Source organism: Neophocaena asiaeorientalis, unplaced genomic scaffold (assembly GCF_003031525.2).
Source record: "Neophocaena asiaeorientalis asiaeorientalis breed wild unplaced genomic scaffold, Neophocaena_asiaeorientalis_V1.1 scaffold86, whole genome shotgun sequence".
Taxonomy (NCBI): domain Eukaryota; kingdom Metazoa; phylum Chordata; class Mammalia; order Artiodactyla; family Phocoenidae; genus Neophocaena; species Neophocaena asiaeorientalis.
Genome location: NW_020175039.1, coordinates 10,367,158 through 10,394,501, shown reverse-complemented (window position 1 = coordinate 10,394,501; position 27,344 = coordinate 10,367,158). Strand labels below are relative to the sequence as shown.

At 35.8% G+C, this 27,344-nt stretch overlaps 1 protein-coding gene across 8 annotated transcripts in view; it reads right to left on the bottom strand.

Annotated features, from left to right (window-relative positions):
• The window catches only part of IKZF2 (IKAROS family zinc finger 2), a 168,221-nt gene that overhangs the window by 140,121 nt on the left and 756 nt on the right, over positions 1–27,344 (bottom strand). For 4 of the 8 annotated variants that reach the window (XM_024763193.1, XM_024763200.1, XM_024763198.1 and 1 more), the window contains exons 1-4: positions 27,249–27,338; positions 26,891–26,957; positions 25,310–25,358; positions 24,406–24,510 (exon numbers count right to left, since the gene is read on the bottom strand). In XM_024763193.1, the coding sequence (XP_024618961.1) occupies positions 24,406–24,510; positions 25,310–25,358; positions 26,891–26,893 (157 nt within the window). In that variant the 5' untranslated portion in view covers positions 26,894–26,957; positions 27,249–27,338. Of the gene's footprint in view, positions 1–24,173; positions 24,289–24,405; positions 24,511–25,309; positions 25,359–26,853; positions 26,995–27,248; positions 27,339–27,344 lie in introns of those variants that run through there. The other 4 variants (XM_024763196.1, XM_024763195.1, XM_024763197.1 and 1 more) reach the window with 4 other exon arrangements.

Sequence of the window (27,344 nt, the reverse complement as noted above, 5' to 3'; positions counted from 1 at the left end):
TCTGAACTGTCAAAAGACTTAAAAGTTATTTAAGGTTTAAAAGAGAAATTCCTTAAATTTATTTAAATAACTTAAAAGTTATTTATAGTTTTATTAAGAGGTAACTTACTGAAAATAAAGTCAGGGTTTTTTATTTTGTTTTGTTTTTGTTTGTTACTTAACCATACTTAGATGGTTTACTTGTAGCTGTCTGGGCAAAGATGGAAAGAGACAGGACATACATATGCTAACTATGGCATTATTTCTCAAAATAAATTATGACACTCTTTTAAACACAGGGCCAATGCAAAACTCTAAAAATGTACATGAAAACCTAGGACTACAAGCACTAATACAGAACAAAGCATCTAAAATTCCCCTGAGATATTTAGTTTGTGTCTTAGTAAAAGGCAGTAACATTCCAGAGAGGCAGATGAAGGCTCAGCATAAAGGACTTTCTAAGAATCAGAGCTGACCAACAATACAACAGCTTCTCTCGCACAGAAGTGGTCAAGGAAAATCCCAGAGACCACCTGTCACACGTGCTGCCAAGAATATTCTTGCTTTGTTTAGGAAGTTGTTCTAAATGACCTCTGGGGTCACTTCCAAGTAAGTGTTTGATTCATCAAGGTTATTTTCAGTGATGAAATAAATGACACGAGTGTACACACAAACGCGCGCACACACACACACACACACACACACACTTGCAGTCCCAGAAGAGAACGTAGAAGCCTGATATTTTTAAATGTGATTTTATAGGCAAAAAGCAGAGATTGAATCAGCTACATCCTCAAACCACCATTCTGCAGAAGGGAATAAGGTACAAATTTGTTCTACCTCAGCATGCTCTTTGAGTCAAAGAACAAGCCCAGGTCCCTAGTGGCCTCTAGCATATTCTTTAACAGGCTGCCATCAATCTAGTTCTTGGAACAGACTGGGAGCTACAAAACTACAGAACACATTTGGATGTATAATTGTATAAAAAAACACAGATGTCATGAAATGAACTTTCTCTGCTCTCCAGCATATTTCAGTTTCCCGTGCGAGAAAAACCTAGTAGTTTCCTGAAAAAGCGCACCAGAAAGTAAACAAACAAAAGGAGTACTAGACTTCAGTCTTTTTCAGGAGTAGGCTTAGCCTGTGAGTTCTGAGACAGATCAACTTGCTTATGAACTGAAAGCCTTGGAGAGCTCCATTAGTCTTGAAATAGGAAAGAAGGAGAAATCGGGTCCTATGGAGACAGCTCTTTATCCCCTTGCATAACCTCATGAAAAGCATCCCCCTTATTCAAAAACTAGAGCCTCCAATGTAATTAATCAAATAGTTTTTAAGTAACACCTTATTTTTCTTTCTGTATCCTCCGCTTGCTACTTCTACTTTTTAGATATGCACTCTTTTCTCCTAAAAGAATTGCTGCTGCACAGATAGCCAGGTTCCATGGTATAACAATTAAGATTTTGTTAACCTTAGAACTTTATTGAAGCGCTATGCTAAATACCTTGGAAGAGTTTCTTATGTGATTTACCAAGATGAACCAATGAAATGAAAGCAGAAACAGGAATAAAAGCTACATTTTCTGCCATATTTAACTTTTGGAAGTTTTTGTTTAACATCAATCAGTATCTTCCCATTAAATCTGCCTTGAGACAAGGACCCCAAATAAAACCTTTTTCCTCCTTTCTCCTAGTTCTTAATAGAGTTTTTAATTATAATTTCTTCTGGATACTAAAGTAGAAATGTTCTTCATGGACAGAAATTAAACACAGACATTCCAACCAACAGACATACAAAATACTGTTTAAGTAACCATAATTAAGAAATGTCAAATAACCTTAGATACTATTTTCCCCTATCACATTAACCAACATTGATAAAATTCAGTGCTGTCGAAGGTGACAAAACAATGATCCAAAGACTACTTGTAGTGTAAATTGGTAACCTTTTCACAGGGCAATCTGCTCATACTTTATCCACCAAAATGGTCATTGCACATACTTCATGACAGCAATTCTGCAGCCAAGTTATCCTAAGGACGCTGTGCAAAGGTAAATGGATGGACAGGCCATTCACTGTAACACTGTTTATGTAACAGCAAACACCTAGAAACAAACTAAATGCTCATCGTTGAAGGACTATCTAAGTAAATCACAGTGTATCCTCAGAGTATAACGTATAATGGAATTATATGCACCCGAGAACAAAAAAAAGTCCAAAAAAAAATTCCTAAATGCAAAATCAAGTCATAAATCAGTATGCATAGTGTAATCCTACTGGTAGTAAAAAAAAAAGAAAAAAGAAAAATATATAGATGTGATAGTCTATATTCTAGCTGAACTAGCACTAGACTTAACGTGCTAGAATATTCCAAAACTTATGGAAGGATAATTAAGAAATTAGTAACATGAGAAACGGAGGGCTAGGATTACCTGTGCAGTGGGGCTTTTACTTTTCATTTTATATCTTTCTCTACTGTTTTAGCTTTCTACTCTGTCCCTATGTCACTTTTATTTAGAATCTTTATTTAGACTACTCTTCAGTCCCAGACCATGGCAGAATTTTGTAACACTGGCCACATCCCCTGTGGGATGAAGCTCACTACCCACACCCCATCATCCCCAGCACTATCATACCATAACACCAAAGTTCCATTTCGGAACTTACGTAATGAATGGTTTCAGAGCTGACATTTCCCCCACCGCTTTTCTTCTTTCTTCACATCCTTATGTTATTTGTGCTGATTTTGGCCTCCCTTTCTCTAAAATATAAGCTTGTCTGAGAGCAAGGTCAATGTTGTTTTAATCCTTGCTTCCGCCAAAAGCATCTAGCACAGTACTTAACAGGTATGTGTAATAAATAAATGTTAGGTTTGCTTTTTATGAGATTATAGCTTTGAGGTTAAAATTTTATTTTAAAGGGAAGAAACTACCACACTTTCCTGATCATGTATGTTTGCTAATAAATCACCTACACATTACAAAAAGAAACACTGAGGTACTTTAAACTTAGATTTGCCATTATTAGACAATTAAGTAAAAGATGGAGAAAAGGAGACCGAAACATTAAAAGAGGTCTAAATAAATTTTGTAAATGGTATGAAAATATGCGGTCTTTCATTAGGTATGCCATATGGGGCAAGAGAACACAGGCAAAGAAAAAGGAACCTATTGAAGAAAAAGGTGTTATAATAATCCCCTCATTTCCAACAGCATCAACTACAATTTCAAAAAAAAAAAGGCACTGGTTTCAGCTCCAAGTGCACATTTATAACAGTGAATAGGAACTACCCATCAGAATGGAATGATTATTGATTTCTTAATGGATTACTGCTGTACAAATTTATACTCACCAAAAAACCATCAATCTTTGTGTAATAATTATAAACCTATCACAGTACATACAGCATTCTGACTGAATTGAAACTTACTGCTATCTGCCGGGAAATGACCAGTTTTCTATTTCTCCAGCTCCAACCACAATACAGAATGGTGAGCAGATACTTACATCAAATTATTATTACAATCAAATTATTATTATAGGACATGGCTTTGTGACAGCCACAACATGCACCATCTGTAAATGGCTATTAGAGAGGTAAACAGTCAGGTCCTGGTGAACGTTTTCTTATTATTCATTAGCTATGAAAACTGTAAATAAAATGGGCATTAGGTAGTTACACTTGTCAAATGCCTATCATTACTGCCAGGTAGTGGAGAAGGGGTCAAGGGCAAACAGTACATTAGCTGAAGTCATGCTGTTCTGATTTTATATCCTAATTTCAAACCTCTCCCCAAATCTGCATCAGAAGTGCCAAACCACTAAGCTACAGAGGTTAGGTCTCTGTCTAAACCCTAAGTGTATTCTTAGTGAACTGCATTTTTACTAAATACGAAGTGGAACACCATTATAATTCAAATATTATTTTCCAAAAAGAAAGCCCCATTATGTCAGTTCCACCAAGCAGTCTGTAATCATTGGATAATTATGTGATCCAGCATTAATCAAATAATTTCTAACTCTTGTATTTTCCAGCTGTAGGTTTTAGATAACACCACTTCCTTCCAGATAGTTAATCCCATTCTGAACACCTTATTGATCTATAGTATGCACATATAGTCACAGAATGAAGATAGTTAATCCAACCTAAATAAAAGTAATTTGCAATCAATGGTACACTTGTCATTTTCTCTTTAGCTTCTAATCTATTGAATATTATCAGAATTTTTGGTTAGATATATCAATTTTCTTTTCTGAAAATTATAACATGTAATTTTTCCACCCAATTAACTAACTTTAAAAAATGTATTTCCAAAACATCCTAGGAACTAAAGAAATGAGATTTGATTGCTTTTATAAAGGATTCCCTTTCGTAAGTACTAAGAGACTATTAAATTATCATGATAATCAACCATAATAATTAAAATACTATTAAGTATAATATAAAATCAAATAGAAAAGCTAAATAAAGTTACCATAATAAAATAAAATAAATTTGTGAAACACCACAATGGATTTGTGAAACAGTGGAATTTGTGGATGGCAAACTTGTTTGCTTTTTTAATGGAAAAGAATATTCTAAACGTTATAACAATCAAGTAAGAAAAATACTCATATTCTCTAGAAGGCAAGAGATAACTTTACACTGATTTGATACTACTTATAGTTCAAGTAATATCTTAGGAACCATATCTAATAAGTATAAAAATAATATGCAATATTTATAAACTACAAAGAATAACAGTTAATTGCACCAGAAAATGAGCTAAGTGCTTTATGTAAGTTAATGCACTTACTTCTTAAAATCTTATGACAGGTATTATTATTTACAGCTGAACGAAATGAACGTAGAATATCCAAGAAACACTCCAAAGGTCACATAGTAGAACAATCAAATATCAGCAATTCCCTACATTTACCTTAAAGTAAGGAGCAGAGCAAGGACTTGACCCCAGGTCTATGTTACTTGAAAATCTTAACCACTTCCATTGGGCCCCACCCCAAAGCATAACAACAGCTGCACCCACAGAAACTGCTATGTTCCAGAGCAAACAGGTACCCAATATTTATTGTGAATGAAGCAAATGAACACATGAATGAAAAGAAGGAAAGAGCAAATTATGTAAGGGAAGCAACACCAGGCCAAGAGCAAGAACATAAGGTTTTAAATCACTCTTATGCTCTTTCCCCATGTGGGCCTCAATGTGCAGGTTTCTAAAGTACAGGTTTTGGAATAGATATTACAATATAAAATACTGTGTTTACCATACTGGTGCATGTGCACGCACAGGCATGCATGCACACACACACACATAAACACACGCATGCAGAATTCTATTTATGGAAGGGAAAGGACAGTCATTTAGTGAGACCTTGAGCCCATATGTATCATCTACTATGTTTTCCTGGCCCAATTCTGAGTGTTGGGGTTACATCAGTGACCAAGACAAATGTTCTTCAAGCGTGTGTTGAGAGAAGAGACAAATAAACTAGATAATTTCAGATACTATTAAGTACAACAAAATATAATAGGGTAATGTCATAGAATGCCTGAGAGGGGCTTATTTATCTAGGGTGCTCAGGAAAAGCCTCTCCAAAGGGGCAACAGTTGAGTGACAGCAGAAAAGAAGGAGGCTTCATTCAAAGTTATGATGGAAGAGTGTTCCAAACCCTCAGATGGGAATGAACTTGCCCTGTCCGAGGAGAACAAAGAGGGGAGATATTTTGAGAGTTTAGTGAAGAAGAAGAAGAATGGAGGACTCAGACAGAGGCAGGAGCCACATGTCCTACAGGATCTTGCAGACTGTGGAAAGGAATTTCAACTCTATTCTGTTTTTAATAGAAAAGTTTTGTGTTTAAAGCAATGGATGGTTATTATCTGGTTTCAATTTTAGAAAGTGCAGGTCTGACTATTGGGTGGATTATGGGGCAAAAGAGGAAAAAGAATGGAGGCAGAAAGACCAGCTACAAATTTTTGTAATATTTTAGGTTTAGAAGACTAGGAAGTGATGGCAGCTCAGACTAAAGATGTAGGAGTGAACATTTTGTAAATTCAAGATATATTTTGGGGGACTTCCCTGGTGGCACAGTGGTTAAGAATCTGCCTGTCAATGCAGGGGACACGGGTTTGAGCCCTGGTCCGGGAAGATCCCACATGCCGCGGAGCAACGAAGTCCGTGCACCACAACTACTGAGCCTGCACTCTAGAGCCCGTGAGCCACAACTACTAAGCCCACGCACTGCAACTACTGAAACCCTAGAGCCCGTGCTCCACAACAAGAGAAGCCACCGCAATGAGAAGCCCACGCACTGCAACGAAGAGTAGCCCCCTCTCACCGCAACTAGAGAACGCCCAGGTGCAGCAGCGAAGACCCAACGCAGCCAAAAATAATAAATTTTTTTAAAAAAATTTTTAAAGATATATTTTCAAAGTGAAGCCAACTATTTCTGATGGAATAGATGTAGAGTGTGAGGAAAGGACCAGTACCAGATACAGAGTGGAAAGTCAAAGCATTGCAGTATTTAAAAAAAGAAACTGAGAAAGAGACAATGACCTGCAGATGGAAACATAAGGGCTGCTAACAGATGTAGGTGAATACCAGATGTTTTCTGTTCACTGAGTAATTGGCAGCCACTGATTAGGACACTTCTAATGAAGCCACTCCCTCTCTATTTCTTTCTCTCAGACAGGGGCAGCACATTTTTCTCACTTTTCTATCAAAAGCTTCTAGCTTGGGCTTCCCTAGTGGCCCAGTGGTTGAGGGTCCACCTGTCGATGCAGGGGACACAGGTTCGTGCCCCGGTCCGGGAAGATCCCACATGCCGCAGAGCAGCTGGGCCCGTGAGCCATGGCCGCTAGGCCTGCGCATCCGGAGCCTGTGCTCCGCAACGGGAGAGGCCACAACAGTGAGAGGCCGCGTACCGCAAAAAAAAAAAAAAAAAAAAAGCTTCTAGCGTTCTGATTGCAACTAACTGGACCATTTCCTTTATCTCAATAGTCAGTAACCTAGAAAATCAAAACACATGGTAAAAGTAGAAACTTGGAAATAAGTACTGATGACCAAGCCCAGGGTCTCTCAGGGGAAGCAAAGAAGTAAAACACCAAATTCAATGCACGAGTGCACTTTAAAGCAAAAAAAGCAAAAAAAGGCTTTATTATAAAGTGATAAATACAACTTAATAGGCCTTAATCGCCAGAGGTGTGTGCATCCAGATACATGATTCTGAAAATATATCAGTATCCAAAATGTATCCAAGAACTCCACACTTGCAAAGCAAGCATTTGGGGGAGTGCTGAAGTTCCCCACCATCCTGAAGAGCCACCCAAGTAGGTAACAATGCACTTTAATTTATTAAAAACAACTTGCTAGCAGCAAAAGTATTTTACAGTAATTCAACTCCAACTGCTCACACAATAGAGAAAAAGATGGCGGGCTTCCCTGGTGGTGCAGTGGTTGAGAGTCCGCCTGCCGATGCAGGGGACACGGGTTCGTGCCCCGGTCCGGGAAAATCCCACATGCCGCGGAGCAGCTGGGCCCGTGAGCCATGGCCGCTGAGCCTGCGCGTCCAGAGCCTGTGCTCCGCAACGGGAGAGAGGCCCGCGTAACGCAAAAAAAAAAAAAGAAAAATAATGGCAAACAGAAAATTACGGATTTATTACCACAAAGGGTTCTTTTCAGCATAAAAATGCAGATGACCTGTTATCATTAAATTGCTACTATAGAGATACAAGCACTTTCAGTTCAGTTAGGATTAAGTACATTGCTTTCCAATATATGCCAGTTAAATATTATAGGCATAATTTACAGAACCTATACCAAGCAAACTACATTTCATGAACTTCCAAATAACATACAATTTTGTTGTAACAATAAAGAAAGGAAAAAGAAAAGAAAAAGAAAAACCAAAGGTAGAGAAGCAATAAAATGATTAGTTCTTAAGAAGATGTTACAATGTAAACAATGAGAAGACTTGGCATTCTCCAAGCTATTAAATACACCACCTGATTTTTTGTAGCTATAGGCATGATTACAGATGTCTGTAAAACTAAGTAACGATTGGTTGCTCTTTTAAAATTGCAGACACATTTAACCAATTATTTCAAGAAAGGATTCAGATAAAAACTGGAAAAAGAAACTTTCCTAAAGGTTGGGTATCTGATCCTAGGTACTGTTATAACAATTGTATCATGGACAAAGGTGATAAGTATCATGATTGCTCTAAGAAAATTAAGGTCTGGCCTCACAATCTAGCATAAGCAGAAATGTGTACAGTTTCAAGGAAGAGGCATTTGATTCATGGGTTTTTTGGGTTTTTGCGGGTTTTTTTGACAGTACGTGGGCCTCTCACTGCTGTGCCTCCCCCGCCGCGGAGCACAGGCCCCGGACGCACAGGCCCAGCGGCCATGGCTCACGGGCCCAGCCGCTCCGTGGCATGCTGGATCCTCCCGGACCGGGGCACGAACCCGCGTCCCCTGCATCGGCAGGTGGACCCTCAACCACTGCGCCACCAGGGAAGCCCGATTCATGGGTTTTTAAACGATCTTTGGGATTTAGCTACTGGGTAAGAGTTCACTAAAAACAGCAGCAGTATTACTCCCATTTTCATGTGAGTCTACTAAATGGCTAGGTTATGATTTGAGAGATTTTGGATCGTGGAAATTAGAAACCTTCATTAGACAAAATAATAATAATAACTTTACTTTTTATTGAAGTATAGTTGATTTACAATGTTATGTTAATTTCTCCTGTACAGCAATAGTGATTCAGAAATATGTGTGTATATATATATATGTATATCAACACACACGTACACATTCTTTCCAAAATTCTTTTCCGTTATGGCTTATCACAGGATATTGAATAATAATAACTTTAAAACTATAAACTTTCTCAACAATCTCGCTTACTTCACACTTCTTAAAAACAAATAACCAAAATGTCTTGGGGTGAATTTATATATATATATAAAGATTGTCTACAGATCTTTTAGAATCTTTATAAAATCTATCTCTGTACTGTAGAGCAACATTGGCCTAAAAAGATGCATTTTATGAAGTCATGTGAGGCCTCTAAGCACTTGAAGCTTTTAGTCTAACACAGTATTTTGCTTGAGTGAGTGCTGCGAAGAGAGTTCAAGAGCCTAAGCTAGTGTTAACTTTAGACCATTTATTTTAAAACTGCCTTGTGGGTAAAAAGACTAGCTGGGTGATGTATCCTTAGTACACACAGTGCTGAAGTGACCAAACCTGTGGGGTTAATCTGACTAATAACTTATAGAAATAACTGAGTTACATCTCTAAGGTGTCTAGCCAAATAAGCAATTCATATTAACTCATAATGTAGTTAAAAATTAATAGGCAGCCTTCTTGATGGAGACACATACGTATAAGGCAACATGCTAGCTAACTTCTGTGGAAAAGAGAAACTAATATTTCTTGAAATGTGTTATGCACTGTGATAGAAGCTTTACTGAAGTGTTTTATTAATCCTCACAACAACCCCAAGAGACAAGCACTAACTTTGCCTATTTGACAAAGGAGGAATTGGAGATTAACACATAGCACAGCCCAAGTCATAAACCCAAGTCTGATCAGCACTGAAGTCAGGCTCTGACGGCTACCCTCAGGCTGTAGAGATTATAGTCATTTTCCCTGCGCTCAAGGAGATTCCAGTCTTACAGGGGCGATAAGATGTACACAAGCAATGGAGTAATGGTAAAACAAGATAGGAAGTGATAAAGGCTTCCTAGTTTTTAGAGAGGAAACTATTCCCGGATAAAAGGATAATTTGGTTTTAAGGACTGACTGCACTGACACTATGCTCATAGTAATCCAGACCCAGGAAAAGTTACACTTCAGACGTGAAGAGCAAAATGTGTAACTTTAAATGATCTCATTGGGATTCACAAAGATTTCAGCATCTTTTAACCAATGATCTATGAGTAGCCTGTTGATTATGTATTCTGCTATAAAATCTTCTCAAAAGAATATCCACTTTTCTTCTTGATTGTTCACAGAGGAAAAAAATGGACATTACTGGGGACTGATATATAGTTCTGAGAATTCCAGATACGCAACAGAGAGATGGGTAATGATGTAGGACACAGAGCTCCATGAGTATGGAAATTCATGGAATTTCAGAACCATACTTGGAATTCACTCACCAACATATCTAGTAAATAAGTAAACAAGACCCCTCTCTGGGCCAGGTCAGGAGGGAGGCGCACTGTGCAGTCAAATCCTGCCACCAAACACGTCTTCTGAACTGCCATCTTCAAATGAAGTGCATTCCTACCGCATAATTACCATTTCAATTACATCCCTCACAAACAGAGCAGGTTTATTTGTGATTCGCATTAATTAGGTAATTTTAGCTTCATTTCTTTAGTAATTGATTTGAATACAACAGAATTAATAATTGCCTCATATCTGCACACACATTTCTTTTCAAACAAGGACGATCTGACAGCACTCAGACAGATGAAGAGCAAAAATATCCACTCAGGGATGCAGATATCTTGAGTTTTATCAGCAATGCTTTGGACTACTTTTTTTTTTTTTTAATTGTTGTTGATTAAAAGCAGAGTAAAAGCACATCCTTTCTAGAAGACTAGTTGATACCACATGTATGTGGGATATTTTTCTCGGTTATTTGATTCAAGTTTTTTCTCATACTCTTTTCATCTAACAATAAAATAATAGCTACAATTCTGGTTAACTTACTCCATGCCAGTCACCATTCTGGAGGCTTTACATGTATTATTTCTAACACTTGCCACTCTGAGAAAGCAGATTATTAATATCCCTGTTTTATAAACTGAGATTCTAAGAGATGAAATATCTGTCTAGAGGTCTCACATTTGATATATATCAGGGCTCACTTTTCTTTTACCACATAGGGAGGGGAAGAGGAAAATTCATTCAGTTCTGTATTTTTAAAAAATATATGTTTATCATTTTCTAGTAACAAATAAAAGGCTTAAGTAATGCCAGGAAGAACAGATTCCTCTGAGACTGCTTAAATAAATATTAAGATCCAGTTTTAATGAGCACATTGTATGTTAGATGTGAAAGCATTTCGAATAGTCTAAAATATTTTACAAATAAAATATATGACTTTTAATAGGCTTAAAAACTGTTTTTTCTTAAGCCAGTTAAACATATACCCTGATCTTGTTTTTATTATTTATGGGCTTAGCAAACCTTCCCTTCAACAATAATACATGTGTAAACTTCATCTCACGTCTGATAAATTTTTACTGCAGTATTATCACAAGGTTAATTTTAGAAGAGTATTCCAGTAGGTAACAGCCAACCTGGGAATTCTAAATCTCTGACAGGGTATGATCTGAAGAAAGTCTTTTGAAACACTCAGTGCTTGTGTCTTAGATACTTCAGGAGGAAAATGGAAAAACAAGAGATCAGAGAACAAAAACTGGATGCAAAACCCCATCTCATCTGCTCAATATCAAGTTCCTTCTTCATTGCCGCCTCCCATGAGGGAAAAAAAAAAAAGAAAGAAAGCAGAGAAAGTTCTTACTGTTTCTGGCAGGCTTATGGTCTCCCTAACTCCCCAACGGCCTTTCCCACTGAAATGAAGTAAAAAGGCAATTGAGGGACAAGATCAAAGTTGACTGCATCCGTTATAATTTAGGAACACAACCAATTAGGATACCTCTCAGACACAGCACATATTTCAGTCACTTTTGCAAAAGATAAAAGCAATAGGTGAGTCCAAGATGGCCATCAGTAACACCACTGGGTTATGACAGCAAACAATCTATTTTATACTACCGACTTCTACTGCTTCAATCTTCCAATCTTTCTAGGCTGAAACCCTTAGGACTACAGTTCTTCTAACCAGTCAACCCCCATCTTTCACTCCCTGGCTTTCAGGTATCTGAAAAAGTACACTTCTTTCTATTGACTATCAAAATTTATCATTTATCTTCTACCAGAAACCACTTTAATCTTATGGCCACATTCTTCATCACTCAAGCAGGAGGTAACTTCTTTAATTAACTTATAAATTCAGATATTTATTTATGCTTTCTGAAAGAAGAAAAAAGGAAGGGAAAGATCCTATTTTTCATTTGCCTATTCCTCTCTCCAGTAGATCTGCTAACTCAAGTGGGTTCTGTGGCTTATCCCTCACTTCTGGATTCGCCATTTGTGTTCTCTCTTCTTGAACTAGCTCTCTTCTCTGTTCTCTATACTCCATACCTCTACTCTTTCCTTTCAATGAGCAACATTCAATGGAATTTTAAATTGATGAACATGAAAAGAGACTAAGGGTCTTTTAAAAAAGTAAACTTGGGCTTCCCTGGTGGCGCAGTGGTTGAGAGTCCGCCTGCCGATGCAGGGGACATGGGTTCGTGCCCTGGTCTGGGAGGATCCCACATGCTGCGGAGCGGCTAGGCCCGTGAGCCACGGCCGCTGGGCCTGTGCGTCTGGAGCCTGTGCTCCTCCCCAAAAAAAAAAAAAAAAAAAAAAAAGTAAACTTTATTATCATATACAAGGTAGAACAGAAAACCTAAGGATAAGTTTTAACTTATTCTACTCAGATTTCTTTTGGCATCGTAATGCTACATGTCTCCTTACCATTGCCAGAAGTACACTTATATGAACATTATTTACTTTACAGCATCTCATGCTATGAATCAATATCACTCAAAAAACTTTCCAGAGTATGTAACTTTATTTGGAAATTCCACCGTATTACAGCCATTAAGAAAACACCTTATATTCAGAATAAATTTAAAATAATATTCAGTGAGTCTGTTGACAGCATTTGTATATGAGAATACCCCTGACTTCAGTTTTTATCATCAACAGCAGTAGTCCAATTTCATGAGTCTATTATATCACTGAAATTTCAAGGTTAGACCTTTCTTATCAGCGATATCATTGTCTCTCTTACAAAACAGCTCCGTGCTTTGAGAAGATGGTTGACTGAATTCGTTTTTTTTTAATTATACAAGTAAAAGATCTTTTATAAAAGATCCAAATAATGCAGAACTATTTAGAATAAATGATAAAACACCCTATTTACCTTCACATAAGCCAAAGTGAACACTACCAATAGTCTGGTCTTTCCTTCCTTCTTTCCTTCCCTATTCTTTGCTTTCACTCTCTCTCTCTCACACACACACACACACACACACACACTTTTAAAACATAAATGGCTCTCTCTTGCACATACAGTTGTATGAAAGCAATTGTTTAGTTAACTATAATTTCTCTGATTTGCTTAAAAAATAACAGATCTTTAAATCTGTTACCAGTTATTGTACTCAAACTGTGGGACCAACTAAAACTACTCAAATTCATCAAAAGATAGCCTTATTGTTAGCACAATATATGTAAAAATAATTTATTTTAAATTGTTTTCTTGGGGAGCAGGGGTGTTTCTTTTTGTTCCCAAAAAACTGAATCCAAAAACTGTAATTAGGTCATTAACCTGTCATAGTTCAGACAGATGGCAGTGTGTAATTCATATTTTGAGTAAAAAACAGAAGACTTACAGAAAAATATCTCGTATTTCTTTTTCTAGTTCTCAATTATGTTCAAACAAAATCTATTACCACTTTCAAATATTTTGCAACATTCAGCAATAGAATAGAATTTGTTTTATATTTCAAAATACTATATTAGAATCAGTGTTCTTAAAGTACTTATAATTTTAAAACAGTCTAAAAATGATTAAGTACTACTTACCTATTTTCAATACCTAAAAATTCTTAAACAGCCCAATGTCCAAGCTCTAAGTGATATATGAATAATCTAAGCAATCATTTCTAGTAAAAATAAATGAACCTACTTCAATCAGGAGTTAAACGTAAATCCTCAGCTCGAAAAGGTATACAAATGCTACTTTTCCATCAAGAAGGTAACAAACGTAATGAAAATAATGCAATCTACCTCAGACCATCTGGATAATAAAGATACTGACATAAGTCTGATTAAAAGGCTTGAAAGACATGTCTTACAAAAGAAATATATTTCCATATGTAAATACTACTTGCTAAAATGTTTGTTTTGAACAACAAAAACAAAACAACAAGGCTCTTCATGAAAATGACATAACAGGAAATGTTTTATATAGTTGCAGAAGGAATAATTCCTCTTTAGAACTCAGCCAGAAATTCTTAGTTAATTCGACAGAAACAGAGCAATGCAGCTTCCCAGCACTTCAAAATATGGCCAAGCCCTGCATACTGATGTCTTAGTAAGTAGTAGGTAAAGTTGACACCGTCAGGTGTAAGGAGAGCTACAGCTTCCATGATAATAAGAGAGCAATGACAAAAATGTCAAAGGTGTAGACACCAGAATGTTAATTTATTAGAACGTGACTTTACACTGATTAATTATATGCTCCTCAAAATATCTGGAGAGCATAAGAAAAGTTAATTGAAGCATTCCATTTTGTACATGCAGTTTTAAATAAGTGATAGAAAAACTGATTTTAAAATTATATGTGGTGTGAAATCTGTAAACACTAAATGTGTCATATAAAGATATTAGTAATGAAGACGATGATGATGACTATAACATATTCACTGAAACATTTACACTAACTTGAATTCCACTGACTGTGTTAGTATGGAATCAGAAAACTAAAGAGACGTTTAGAATCTTGAAGATCATCTGTTTGGGGCTGATCTGAAGATTACAAAATCCTTTTGAGACTGAGACATGGTTGAAATAAATACATACCCTAACAAAAAAAAATCACAAGTAAAATGGGATTTCAGAATTATTTCAACATCTAAGAAATCAACTTTCCAAATTTCCTCAAATAGATCAGAAACACATTATTTAAATACACATATGCAATATGTGAATCACAAGCAGTTCCTTAATTCAATAAATAATTACTGGGCTCCTACAATGACCCAGTATGATACTGTATACTGGGAATGAAGAAATATTCTGTAACATCTTAAGGAAAAACCCAAACTTTTTGGCCAACCCAATAGATAAGGCATAGCCATTTTCTTCAAAGATTCACATCTGGAAAATCTCTAATTTCTTTATAATCAACATGTGGCCCCAAAATAAAGCTGTGTGCTTTGAAAAAATATTCTTAAATTCACACTCAGTAATTAAGACAGCCTTCCCTATTAACTAACCTAAAATAGTATACTTGTCTATAAAGTCTCATTTGCTGTGGCCGGACTACTTCAGAGATTTCATGAAACTAGTGTGATGTTTATTCCTCCTGACCTATTAATTAGAAGCTCTCCTAGATCCCCAGCTAACGTAAGGTGCCTTTCTCAGGTGGTAGTGCTATTTTCCATCTTCATCTAAAATAGATACTAAGACCTCTTAAACTGCTGGCCACATCACCCATCAACATTTCTGCGAATGGAAGTTTGAATTTATGGTAATAGTAGTTGGGGTATCCTTTATAGGTATTATAAGATAGCTTTCACAGAGTTAGGCTATATCAACACTTAACAAATCTAAGCAGAAATGTAAAATTACATTAAAGAAAATGAATGGATCCTAGGCTGACAAGAATTGGTTATAACCTGATTACATGTATAAGTTAAAAACTGAATCTGCGGGATTTAGCCAAGGAAGCCAAGAAAAAAAATGACTCTCACAAGTATTTTGGCTGAGGCTATATCTAGGGAATCTAAATCCATGTCCATTCAGGGAAGAAGGAATTAGACAAAAGACTTCAACCATACTGATGCAAATGGCACTGCTATTTCTATTGTGATGCTGAACATATTAGGGTCTCTTAGTCTGATGCCATTAAACATTTGAATTATGTAACTAACTCCCTTTGTTTGTATTCCTTGCTAACCAAATGACCTTTGTTGCTTTACCCATATAGGTCAGTACACACACAAAAACAGATCTGGTCAAGCCAACTGAGGTGATCCAGATCCTATGTTAGTTGGTTCAGGTTTTGTTCGTTTGTTTTATTTTTAATGAAAGTATAGACATAAATTGGTATTCCAACTTTAAACATCAATTTTGTAAACTTGTTTAATGCGAGTCAACCTTGAGATGCGGTGCCGCTCTGTGCATTCTGCCAATCAAGTTTCGGAACTTATAAGGCTGAGAACAAAATCCTACATTATAGAAAATTTCTTGGGGAAATGTTCTCCTGTGGGAACCTATTTTAGAAGCTGGCTGTATTTTTGTCTCTGTTTCATTGTGTGTCTTCAAATTTATACACTGTTGAAGAATTCTCAGAGGTAAAAGGTGAGAAGCAGTTCATTTCTCTACAATGGATATAAACTATGGTGAGCACAACACACTTATTTGCTTCTAAATGCAATGGGATTATTAATATCTCAAATAAAATATGAATTCTCTTGGACCTTGAAAGATAACATCCACTCCAAAAAAAAATCCCTAACACAGTTTTTGTGCCCCAGCATCAGCAGTGCATCACACAAAGAAAATGCTTAATAAATGTTTGCTGGATCAGTGATTAAAAGATAAAAATATCTCCACAGCAACTTCTGAATCTCCACATACAGGAAATCTCAGATGAACTTATTTTCATCATTAACATTCATTTGAAATTTCATGGTGTCTTGGGTAATCAGGGCTTAATTTCTAAGATGGTGTTCTATAATATATGTTTTAAGGAAATAGATTAAGATGTTTTCTATACCACACTTTTCCCCTTACATTATTTTATCCCAAGGGGCACAATGTTATAAACTTTAAAAAAAATTATGTACCAAATAATTTCCAAATGATATATGTCATGTTGTATATTTATCTCAAAGTTTTCAAAAAGGCTCTGCATAAAATCATTAAATTCTTTGGCTATTAATGTAGCAGAACTAGCTAGTACTTAGTTAACAAATGATTCCTCATATGTTTTAAGCTATGTATCAAAACATAAGCTATGTATTAAAACATATGTATTAAAACATAAGCTATGTATTAAAACATATGTATTAAAACATATGTTTTAAGCTATGTATTAAAACATAAGCTATGTATTAAAACATATGTATTAAAACATATGTTTTAAGCTATGTATTAGATGAGAAATAGGTTACAGAATAAAGACAAATCATTACAGTAGAGGCCTTGGAGTGTATGGCATATGATTTTTTTTTAATATGTAACCATCAAAGTTATGATATTAAATAGACCACGAAATTTTAAGGAGAAGGCTAGCATGTTTTGTTTAAAAATCAGTGAGTCAATCACATCAACTAATCCAACTTCTGAGACTAGCATAAAAGGACTCCATTAAGCAAAAAGAGTTCAATAAAACCTGTGACCGTACATTTCCATATAGAATTTTGATTCATTGGGGGCAGTTGGGGAAATATGGTCACTGCTCAAATGCTGAGAATTACTTAGGGAAGAATTTTTTAAAGAAATACTAAACTATTGTTAAAGTAATACAGGAGGGAAAGTAACAAAACCACAAGCTACATATTAGATTTCACTAATTAGGAAAATTCACACTTAGTCTAAACTATCCTCCTGCCTGATTGCTATCCTCTCCCAAATTCCACAGGTGCTTCAAACTCTCTGTATACAGAATTAAACTAAACTAAATCTTTTCCTGGAAACCTGCTCCAGTATTTCCTATCTTCCCTGATGGAACCTATTGCCATCTATCCAATAGTCTAATAATCATCATGAACTTTCTCCTATCCTTAACCCTACGATCCAAGTCCTGTCCACTTTAAGCTATTATTTCCCAAATCCTTCTCTTCCTTATTATCTTCACTACCACTGGCTCTCATGACTTTTCACTCTGTCATTGCAACAGCCTGTTAAAGAACCTCCTGCCCCTAGAGTGTTCCCCAGCCACAATCATTTTACTCCTATTGTAGCTGGTATGATCCATGTCAATAAAAAGACTGAAGTAATCTTATTTGTTAAAATCCTGTGCTCCCTTGAAAATGAAATCCAAGTTTCCTCTTATAAAAGATATTCCATTATCTTGCCCTGGTTAATTCTCCAGAGTCATCTCTGGCTTCAAATTCTAAGACTCCAACTTTGCACTCCAGAAATACCAATCTGTTTGTATTTCCCAGAACATATCATATTATTTCTCAGCTCCCACTGTGGGTTTGTTTGGTGAACAAGCCTTCTGCTTCTCTCCTAAATCCTGTTCATTTAATAAGTCTCAGCTTAAGCGGCATCTCCCTCCAGGAAGTCTTCTCAAACTAGTACCACCCCTCACTCCCCATAATAATAAGAACACTGAGGTTATCATAGTATAATGCCCTGTTCAGATGTCTCTTTCAAACCAGAGCATGAGCTACCGGAGGACAAAAATAGTGTACTATTCACCTTTGGATTCACCTTACTGTACCTGACACATAAAAGATAGCCTACAAATATTTGTTGAATTAATCAACTAGAACAATATAGCAACATGTCAAATGCTTGTGATAATTTTATTTTAAGTTTACTTCACATTTAAAACACCTAAACTATTACCCCCAAAACGCATAATTAGCAACAATCAGGCCTACAACTTGATTAAGTATCATCAAATGAGAATCGACGGTACTACCAGAAGCAACAAATACGGTGAAATTTTAGATACAGATTTTCAAAGAAAGAATTGATTCTAGATATGGCTAGGTTACTCTACTAAGAGGACTTTTTCCATTCTTAAAGACTGGTGGCTTTAGAGCACCAATGATAAGCAATGATTTTCTTTACATGTAACCAAAAATATAAAACTTAGCTCAGGAACACTGAAACCCAATAAAAAGAATCTCGGGCACATAGACAAACTCTACTTCTTTCTTAACCAAAATCTTCACAGATGCTTTAAATAATAGAGGGGGGTTTTCTTTCATTTTTACCCTAAATTATTAGAAATGCCTATCTCCATTCCCTGGACCTATGTAGTAAAATGGAAAGAGCAAAAGATCTGAATTTCAAACAGATATTGATTTGAAAAAAAAAAAGAAAACATTCTTATGAATCATGGTTTGGTGCAAAAGAAACTTACCTACTTTGAGTGATAGCAGCAGTGATTATTTATTGGACCTTAGCATGTGTCAGGAACTGCGCTAAGTATTTTGCATAATATTGCCTCATTTAAACCTTACAACAGGGACTTCCCTGGTGGTCCAGTGGTTAAGACTCTGCACTTCCACTGCAGGGGGCACGGGTTCCATCCCTGGCCTAGGAACTAACATCCCACGTGTCACGCAGCACAGTGAAAAAGAAGAAAAATAAAGATAAAAAAATAAACCTCACAACAGCCCACTGACTTAGGTATTGCTTATCCCAATTCTACAGATAAGAATACTGGAGCTCAGAGATGTGAAGTAACATGACTAAGATCATACAGCAAGCTAGTGGCAAAGCAAGAATTCTAACACAGGCCTGTATAACTCCAAAGCCCATATTGTTAACCACCTGCAATCTACTGCTTCTGAGCCTCAGTTTTCTGTAGTATAAACAGAGTAACTTCACAGAGCTGTTGTGGAGACTAAGTGAAATAATATGGATCACTTAGTATAGTGTTGGGCATCCTATATATATTCAATAAATTATGCCCCCCTTCTTTCTCTCACTCCAGTTGTGATTACACATTTATAATAAGGGAAAATAGCTCCTAAATACTCTTTACCTATTTCAGCAGAGATATCCTGAGTCTTGATTAATTCACAAAAGGAAAATACTAACAGGTCAATAAATATATATTATATAAACAGATATAAAGGAAAAAAGCAAAGAAAAACAACATAGTCTACCTCATCTTAGGACTGTGACCCTGCTATTGATCTTTCAGAACATCATAAAATCAAAATGTATCGATATTCAAAGTCAGGAGAGAAGAGGATGGGACCCAGGGATCTCAATTCCTTACGGCTCAAAGGAAGACTCCCAAAAGAACCTAACCAATCACATTACATCATTTTTAATGTATTTCCGGTGGGGAAGACAAATTTGGACAAAGATAGAGGCAATATAAACAACACTTCTACAGTAAGCTGTTTTGTTTCTCCAAGACAGACATTTATTCTTACTTCAAAGCAGACTTAAAAGATGGGGGGTGGGGGGGTGGGGGCAGAATGAGCTGCAAAGTAAAAAATACAGAAATTTTGCTGTTAATTCCCTGCTCATACGTACTTCCTTTAGTTCCTTTTTTTTTTTTTTCCTTTTGGTACATGTCCATGACACTTACCTCTGATGGGTGTAAAGAAATCAAGTCAAACTTATTTTTTTTTAATTTCCCGACAAGTAAAAACTAAATGTAAGGTATGTTGGGTATATACACAAAACTAAGTACTACAACTGAAAACAGAGCAAGCTTTTACATCAGGTCCATCTGGTGTTATATTAGGGTGTGTCCTATGGAAATCCAACCAAGGGTGACTGCCAAACTAAGATATAGATGACAACTCAGAAAGCTGGTGAGTCCCAAAACATAAGCTATATTTTTAAAAGTGCGGTAGAGCATCTGCTTAACAAGATTATCTGTTATCATTCCACCCTCATAATAACCCTATTCTACTTCTGTAATACTGTTTTTGTCACTAAAACATGGGTCAGTACTGGACATGGTGGGCACCCTGAGATAATGACATTTTCAAGAGTTATCAATAAAGTGATCTAACTAACCCACAAGGTAATATCAGTTTTACATCCCAATCCTGACAACTTTATCCTTCTGCTAAGGGACCTAAGAGGCCAACTGGTTTCTTCAAACCTCCATTTCCTCACAAGAAAAATAGAAATCATACTATACTTATGCTTCACTAGGTTCTAAAAATGGAAACTAGCTAAGAAAAAAAATGAATGTGAAGCACTCTAAAAAGAATAAACTAGATTCCCTGACCTGATTATTGGTCAGAGTCTTGTAAAACTAGAATTACTACTTCTTCCAATTCCATACATGCCACCTGGCCATCAAACTGACTGATAAATGGTATTGACTGCAAAGTTGATCCATGTAAAGGTTTTAAAGTAATACAAACAAAATTTGTGTCACAATGTATTTTTACACCATTAGCTCTCTCCAAAGAAAATTCACTTGTTAGCATTATAAAAGTAAATGATAATGAGAAAAATAAGATTAATGACAATTTTTTGAACCTTAAAAATCTTTCAAAATACTCAGCAGCAGGTATAGCACAGTTTGAAACTGATACTGAAGCAACTATACAAGAATTGGGAATGAGCTAACCCAGAAACATAAGGAATCACAAAGTAAGTCTCATCTGATGGACCGAAATACAATATGGATTATTTTTGTATTGTTCTGTCTGAGTTGTCTGTCTCAGATTCTTAACTTCCAGATTCTATTTTTAAAATCACTTAACACTGTGTATTTCCAGTAGCCATCAAGGCATATACTGTCATCCCTGACACCGAAGACTGTCAGCAGACTCAATATGTACACTAATGATCTTGGGCAACAATACCCATCTTCTTATCAAAGAGATCCTTATTCTAGAAGAAAAGGTCTAAATTTCTCTAAGGAAATCTACTTGAAAATATAGGATGTAGTCATTACAAAATGTTAAGTTCACTGATACCTCTTACTTCTTTTTATCTTACATGCTGAATTTTAAAACCAAAGACTGCCAGGCACTGTAACATTTTTAGTTCTCTCCCAAGTCACCGATGCTCTCTTCTAGCACTGTCAAATAATGATAGCTGCTGTCATTATTTTTTATACAATAGCTGGCAGCGAGTTATACAGACACCCTTCATCTTAGAATAGTCATCGGATAACCTAAACAAATGACTATGACCTTAGAATAAAACTGACCACTTTCCTAAAGCCAAAATAAGTGGGCTATCACATGGTAGTGTTACTTTACTGCTAGAACGTCAGTTATTTCATAAAATCAAAGGCTTTATTCCTTTTATTTTTTTTCTAAACTGTTTTAAAATAACTTTTTTACCTCTTACACATATACTCTTGTCCTCCTTGCTGCTATGGAACCTATCTTATTCTATCATAAAGGTTTTCACATTTACTTTCAGCTCTAATACTTTCAACCAAAACTGCAATTCTGTTTTTGGAAGTCACAGCCCTTTAGGAATATTATTTGAAGATATTAAAAAATGCAGGAAATAAATAAGTTATTTTCATATAATAAAGTCAGCAATGCATATAAAGGGATTTAGAAAAACCAGTAATCTCAGACACAAGTGATTTGACAAGTCACACACGCACAAAAAATTATTCCAAGTCATAGAAAAACATCTGAGTGACCGATTGTAGGTCTTTTATTCTAATTAACAGACAAGAGTCCCTCTCTAGCACTATTTGCTTTGGCAATCTAAAATGCTGATATTCTCCTAGATCTAACAGAGAGGAAAAATGGGTATCTTCTCCATCTAACACCTAAGTGGGTAACCTAGATACTGTAAATAGAGGCTACGTAAAGGATGCAACAGACAGCTCTGAAGTGAAAGCCAAAATATTTAACCTGCAACTCTTTGGAAAAGAACATGAAAACACATGCAGCTTAGCTAAAAACTATACTAACATGGAATTGCCACAGGCTAGTAAGTTAAAAAAAAAGAAACAAGAACAAAACCTCTTTACCAAACATAATTTTACTGCTGTTGGGTGAGAAAAACTCAAATATCAAAAGCACAGTTCTTATTTGTCCAAACTGATCATGCCCATACTCTGCAATGTTTATTTAAAATAAATGAGTGAACTGCCTTTTAGAAAGGACTACTTGCAAAACCAAAATCAAATTCACAAATAGAGGAGCTAATTAACCAATTAACAAGTATTTTCCAGCTGATATTCTAGCAGTGGCTGGGGGATGACAGTCAAAGTCTGATTACCCAATATTACGTACCCCTTATATTCAATGTTTCTAAAGACAATAGCTAAATATTAAGCTAACAGAAACTGCATATCAATCTATCTTTACTCTTTAGGAAATTAAATGAAAATTATCTGAAAAATAAAATATCTATCCTGCCAAGGACCTAGTAACGTTAAATGTTAAAATGTAAAAATTGTACTCCCTACATTGCAATAGTAGTATAACTTTTATCAAATCAATAGCCAACTAGCAGAAAAATTAAATTAATCCTACAAGATCCATTACAAGAGATTAGCACTATAATTTAATATACATTCCATCACTATTAATTTTCTTCCTACATGATAAAGGCATTTCAATGACTGCTTCTAGAATAAAATCTTCCTAGGAAGTGCTTCCCATTAATAAAAATAAAGAAAACTTTTAAATAAGTAAAGTAAGTTCACATAGTTCAGTCGAAATTTCAAGTCAATAACTAGAACCACTTAAAGTTAACAAATTGCAAAATGTATTCAATAGTATTCTATATACTCTTGCTTATAATTCAGAAGTCTTAACTACTTATGAAGCTAGTAGTTTCACAATAACATCAAGTTTTGAAACCGTAAGAGGGAAGTGGAAAGAAAATTTGTTCTCTCAGGATAATCAGAATTAACATATTAAGAATATGCTCATAATTCACTCGATGATTCAGTTTTCTTTAGTTATTAAATCTTCATTTAAAAAGGAAAGAAAATGCTTTTCCTTCACATGTCACCCAAATAGAAAGCTTTTAAATTAAATTATATTTACATGTAAATCAGATGGCCTTTCTGTATAAGAATATAACATATATCAAAAGTATAAACACAGGATTTCAAATTAAGTTTAAGTAGGAGTAACAGAGCATTTGCACTTGATAACTTATGAAACATTATAATTAAGAGAAAATAAACCAAATTCTTAATAAAGTATTTTGTCTTCTGTCACTGACAGCATGTAAGTTGCTTTTCTATTACACAAAAACAATGTTTCGTATATCAATGAATGACCCTTTATCAAAAACAGTAGCCAAAACTGTCTATTCCTGCAAGTTCAAAACATCCTTCCAAATTTTCTCAATTCTTCTCTGGACAGTCTAAAGCAAAATGCTTTCACTTTGTCAGAGAAATGGATGTAAATGAGTTCCACAAATTTTCAATTACATTTCACTTCCAATGCTTTGGACACAAAACTTTCACACGTTTAAAAAAAAAAGAAAAAGCAACTAAACACTGCAATTCTACCACTGATGGATTAGCTTTGTGCCAAGGTAATAGAAAATAATTTTTCTTTTTTTTACTTCGAAGAGTCCTTTGGAAATAACGTGTTTCCATACTTTTTTACCCAGCAACAAAAACAAAACTAGTCATAAACCTGGCAAGACAAAAGAATAACCAGAAAAGCCTAACATTTCTTACCTGATACAGGTAAGCACCAGCTCCCAAATGCCACCTTGGGATAGTTCAGACTAGTAAGCAGGCTCATGTTTTACGATACCAAAATGAACAGGAATAAATCTGTGTTGTTCTTTCTTTAACAAAATCTATAGCAGCAGCTACACCACAATGTGAGAGGACCCTACAGACCTAACAAATTCAAGTCTATCGCTAGAGAAATAGGAAAAAAAAAAATCATAAAATGAAGACTTACTGCTTGTCATGTGACTTGGTGAGGCATGCTGTCCATTGGGTGTGCTTGAGGTGAGGTCAATTGCCATACTGGAGTGTTCCCTTTCAGGTGAAAGCTCATTGTCACCTGTTTTCACAAAATAAAATCTTTTGGTCTCTGTTCATTGTCATCTAAAATCTAATTACCAACTTTGTAATCATATATGCAGGGGTATGCATATATGATTTTAATGAAATACATTTTTCCCTTAAAAAGAAACTATACGGAAATGTTATTTAGAAATACATAATAAATGAACGAAATGACGAAAAGCAACAACCAGCCCACGATTAAAAAATTACAAAATTTCATTATCACATTCATCTAAACTGTAAAATAATGGAGACTGGAGTAGTTGATTTCTAAAGTATCTTCTAGTTGAAAAAACTGTTTTCTTTTAACATCTAATTTAATCCTTAAGCACACAGTATTTTTAATGAGCATTTCCAAAATGCTGGCTATCTGAGAGTTAGATGTTTGAAAGGAGAGTTTGCTAAAAAAAAATGTCAACTTGAGTGAGCTAATTCTCTTTCACATTATGTGTCTGAAAAATAGGTTACAGAGTACTAAGTATTTAGTACATGCCATATTAGTAGACATATATGTAACCCGACCTATTCTAGACTTAAAGTAAATGAAAAAAAAATAAAGTAGCAAATTGTTGATCTGCTAAGCTACTATTCTTAATATAGCAGGTATATATCTATACTTCCTTCTTATTTCACTTCAGTGCTATTTTCTCAAACTCATTTACAAGGTGAAATTGTGAACAGATAGGAGGTAAGAGTTTACAGTTCTTGACAAAAACTTCCAATTCAGAAATTACAATACAGGTAGCAAACATAATTTTATTACCAATAACAGATTAATGAAAATGAATACTTACACGTTATATAGCCATCAATAGCCTCTGTTTCCATAGTCAAAGTGCAGTGCTGCAATACAAAAGATTATACCCTTAACACAATGATTCCTTTCAGTATCTGCCATTAAATGCTTAACTTATTTGAAGCTCCAAGCAGTTAGCCCATGTTGCTGCTGCTGCAACCTGTGCCCAAGAAACATACTACAGTGTACTGTATGTGCTCATTTGCAAGTCACTGAACTCTTTCTGCAAATGATCTGATTCCTGCTGGAGATAGGATAGGAAAGATAAGTGTGCTATGAGATGGGCTGCAGCAAGAAATGAATGACTCTTTTAATCAGAATTTACTCGGTTTAGAGAAAAAAATAGGAAGGGGGTACACCTCCAAAGTGCCAGCTTTAACTGGGATTGAAGTATTTTACCATTCACTACTTCCTACAATCAAGCTGCAGTTTGAGGACTTCCCGAGTATACAGATAGCTCTATTCACAATTGTTGCAAGTTGGTTCATCATGTTCTAATAGGGAGGGGGGAGGACAAACAAACAGAAGAAATACAAAACAAAACAAAAAAACTTCGTGCCCAAGTATGTCTCGAAGGTTTCTGCAGCAGTTACCCAACTGCCAGGCTTGTATTGACATTTTAGCCAACCCCAAGTTCTGTGTAAGCACCTGTTCAATGTAACCTTAATTTCCTGCCAGACCATGGTTGGATACCATGCCGAGCCTACTTAACACACTCCAATTTTGAAAAATTCATACACTTTTTGAAGAGGGGAAGGGGATCACTTTTGCAAAGTTTGGGGAATTCTTTTTGTGCACCAATGACACAAAACAAGAACTTAATTCTCAGAAACAAAAGTAAATTGTATGAGATGACACCCCCTAGCTTTGATTTCACATAACGAAAAGATCGATAAGCTAACTGTATTCTTTGAAGAAAAAAGTTTAAAGAATTGACAAGTCCTGAGAAGATTTTTACTTATTTTTTTTTCCTTTGGCCCTAATCCTTTTTGCCTTTAGTTTCAAAACTCTCACTGCACCAGCAGCTAAATTATTCACAATGAGCCATTTCTGTATTGATCGCCAAGTATATTTAGCCCTGGCTCCTGGAATTTCTCCATTACTTACTGGAAAACAGGCAGCTTCACTTCTTGTCTCCAAAACCACTTCCCTTCTCCCTCCCCTCCCCTTCTTCACCACCACCCTCCCTACCCCCCCAAAAAAAAACTTTTCTTTCTTCCTTTATGGAATAATCAGATCAAATTCCCAACTCAGTCACTACATAACACTTAAATTTCAACCTGCTGTACTGTTATCAAATTCTTTCAAATTATGATTACATAAGGCTTTAAAGAAAGGCATCCGTAAAGTTTAAAGGGGAGCAATTTCTTCGGATATTTTACAAATGAGTTTATCTCTTTAAAAATGTACACATTTAACACACACATATTAAGAAAGAAACGTCAGGGAGAAGCGAAAGAAGTCTGCCCCATCAATGAAATGGTTATTAACCCTCAGAGAAGGAAAGAAAGAAAAGGAGAAAGAGAAACGAAATGTACATACAAAAGAAATTGTCCTTTGATTAAAAAAGATTCATCACCATTTCCAGCTCTGTCGGGAGATCTCAGCTTCTTCTAACCCCTCAAAGAGGAGGTGACAATGTCGGGCTGAAGATAAACGGAGAGAGAAAGAAAGAAGTTTTTTGTGTTTCCCTCTTCTCTTTCCCTCCCTTGCCCCTTCCAAGCCAAGCCCCCTGCAGAGTTCAAGGCAAGGAGGAAGGAAAAGCACTTTACAGGTGGGTCATTCCGAGCCCAAATCCAGCAAACAGATCGGCTGATAAACAAAACCAAGAAATGAGAGAGAAGGAACACCCCCCTTCTCCTCCTCCTTCTACCCCTCCCCCTCGTCCCTTTGGGATGGTCTAGTAGGAAAAGTCACTCAGGAATGGCACCACGTACTTTCAGGAAAGAGGAAAAAAAAAGAGAGAGAGAGAGGTCAGTCAGTGCTACAGCAATGCGATTAACAAGAAGAGAAAAAACTTGATCCACAGGTTC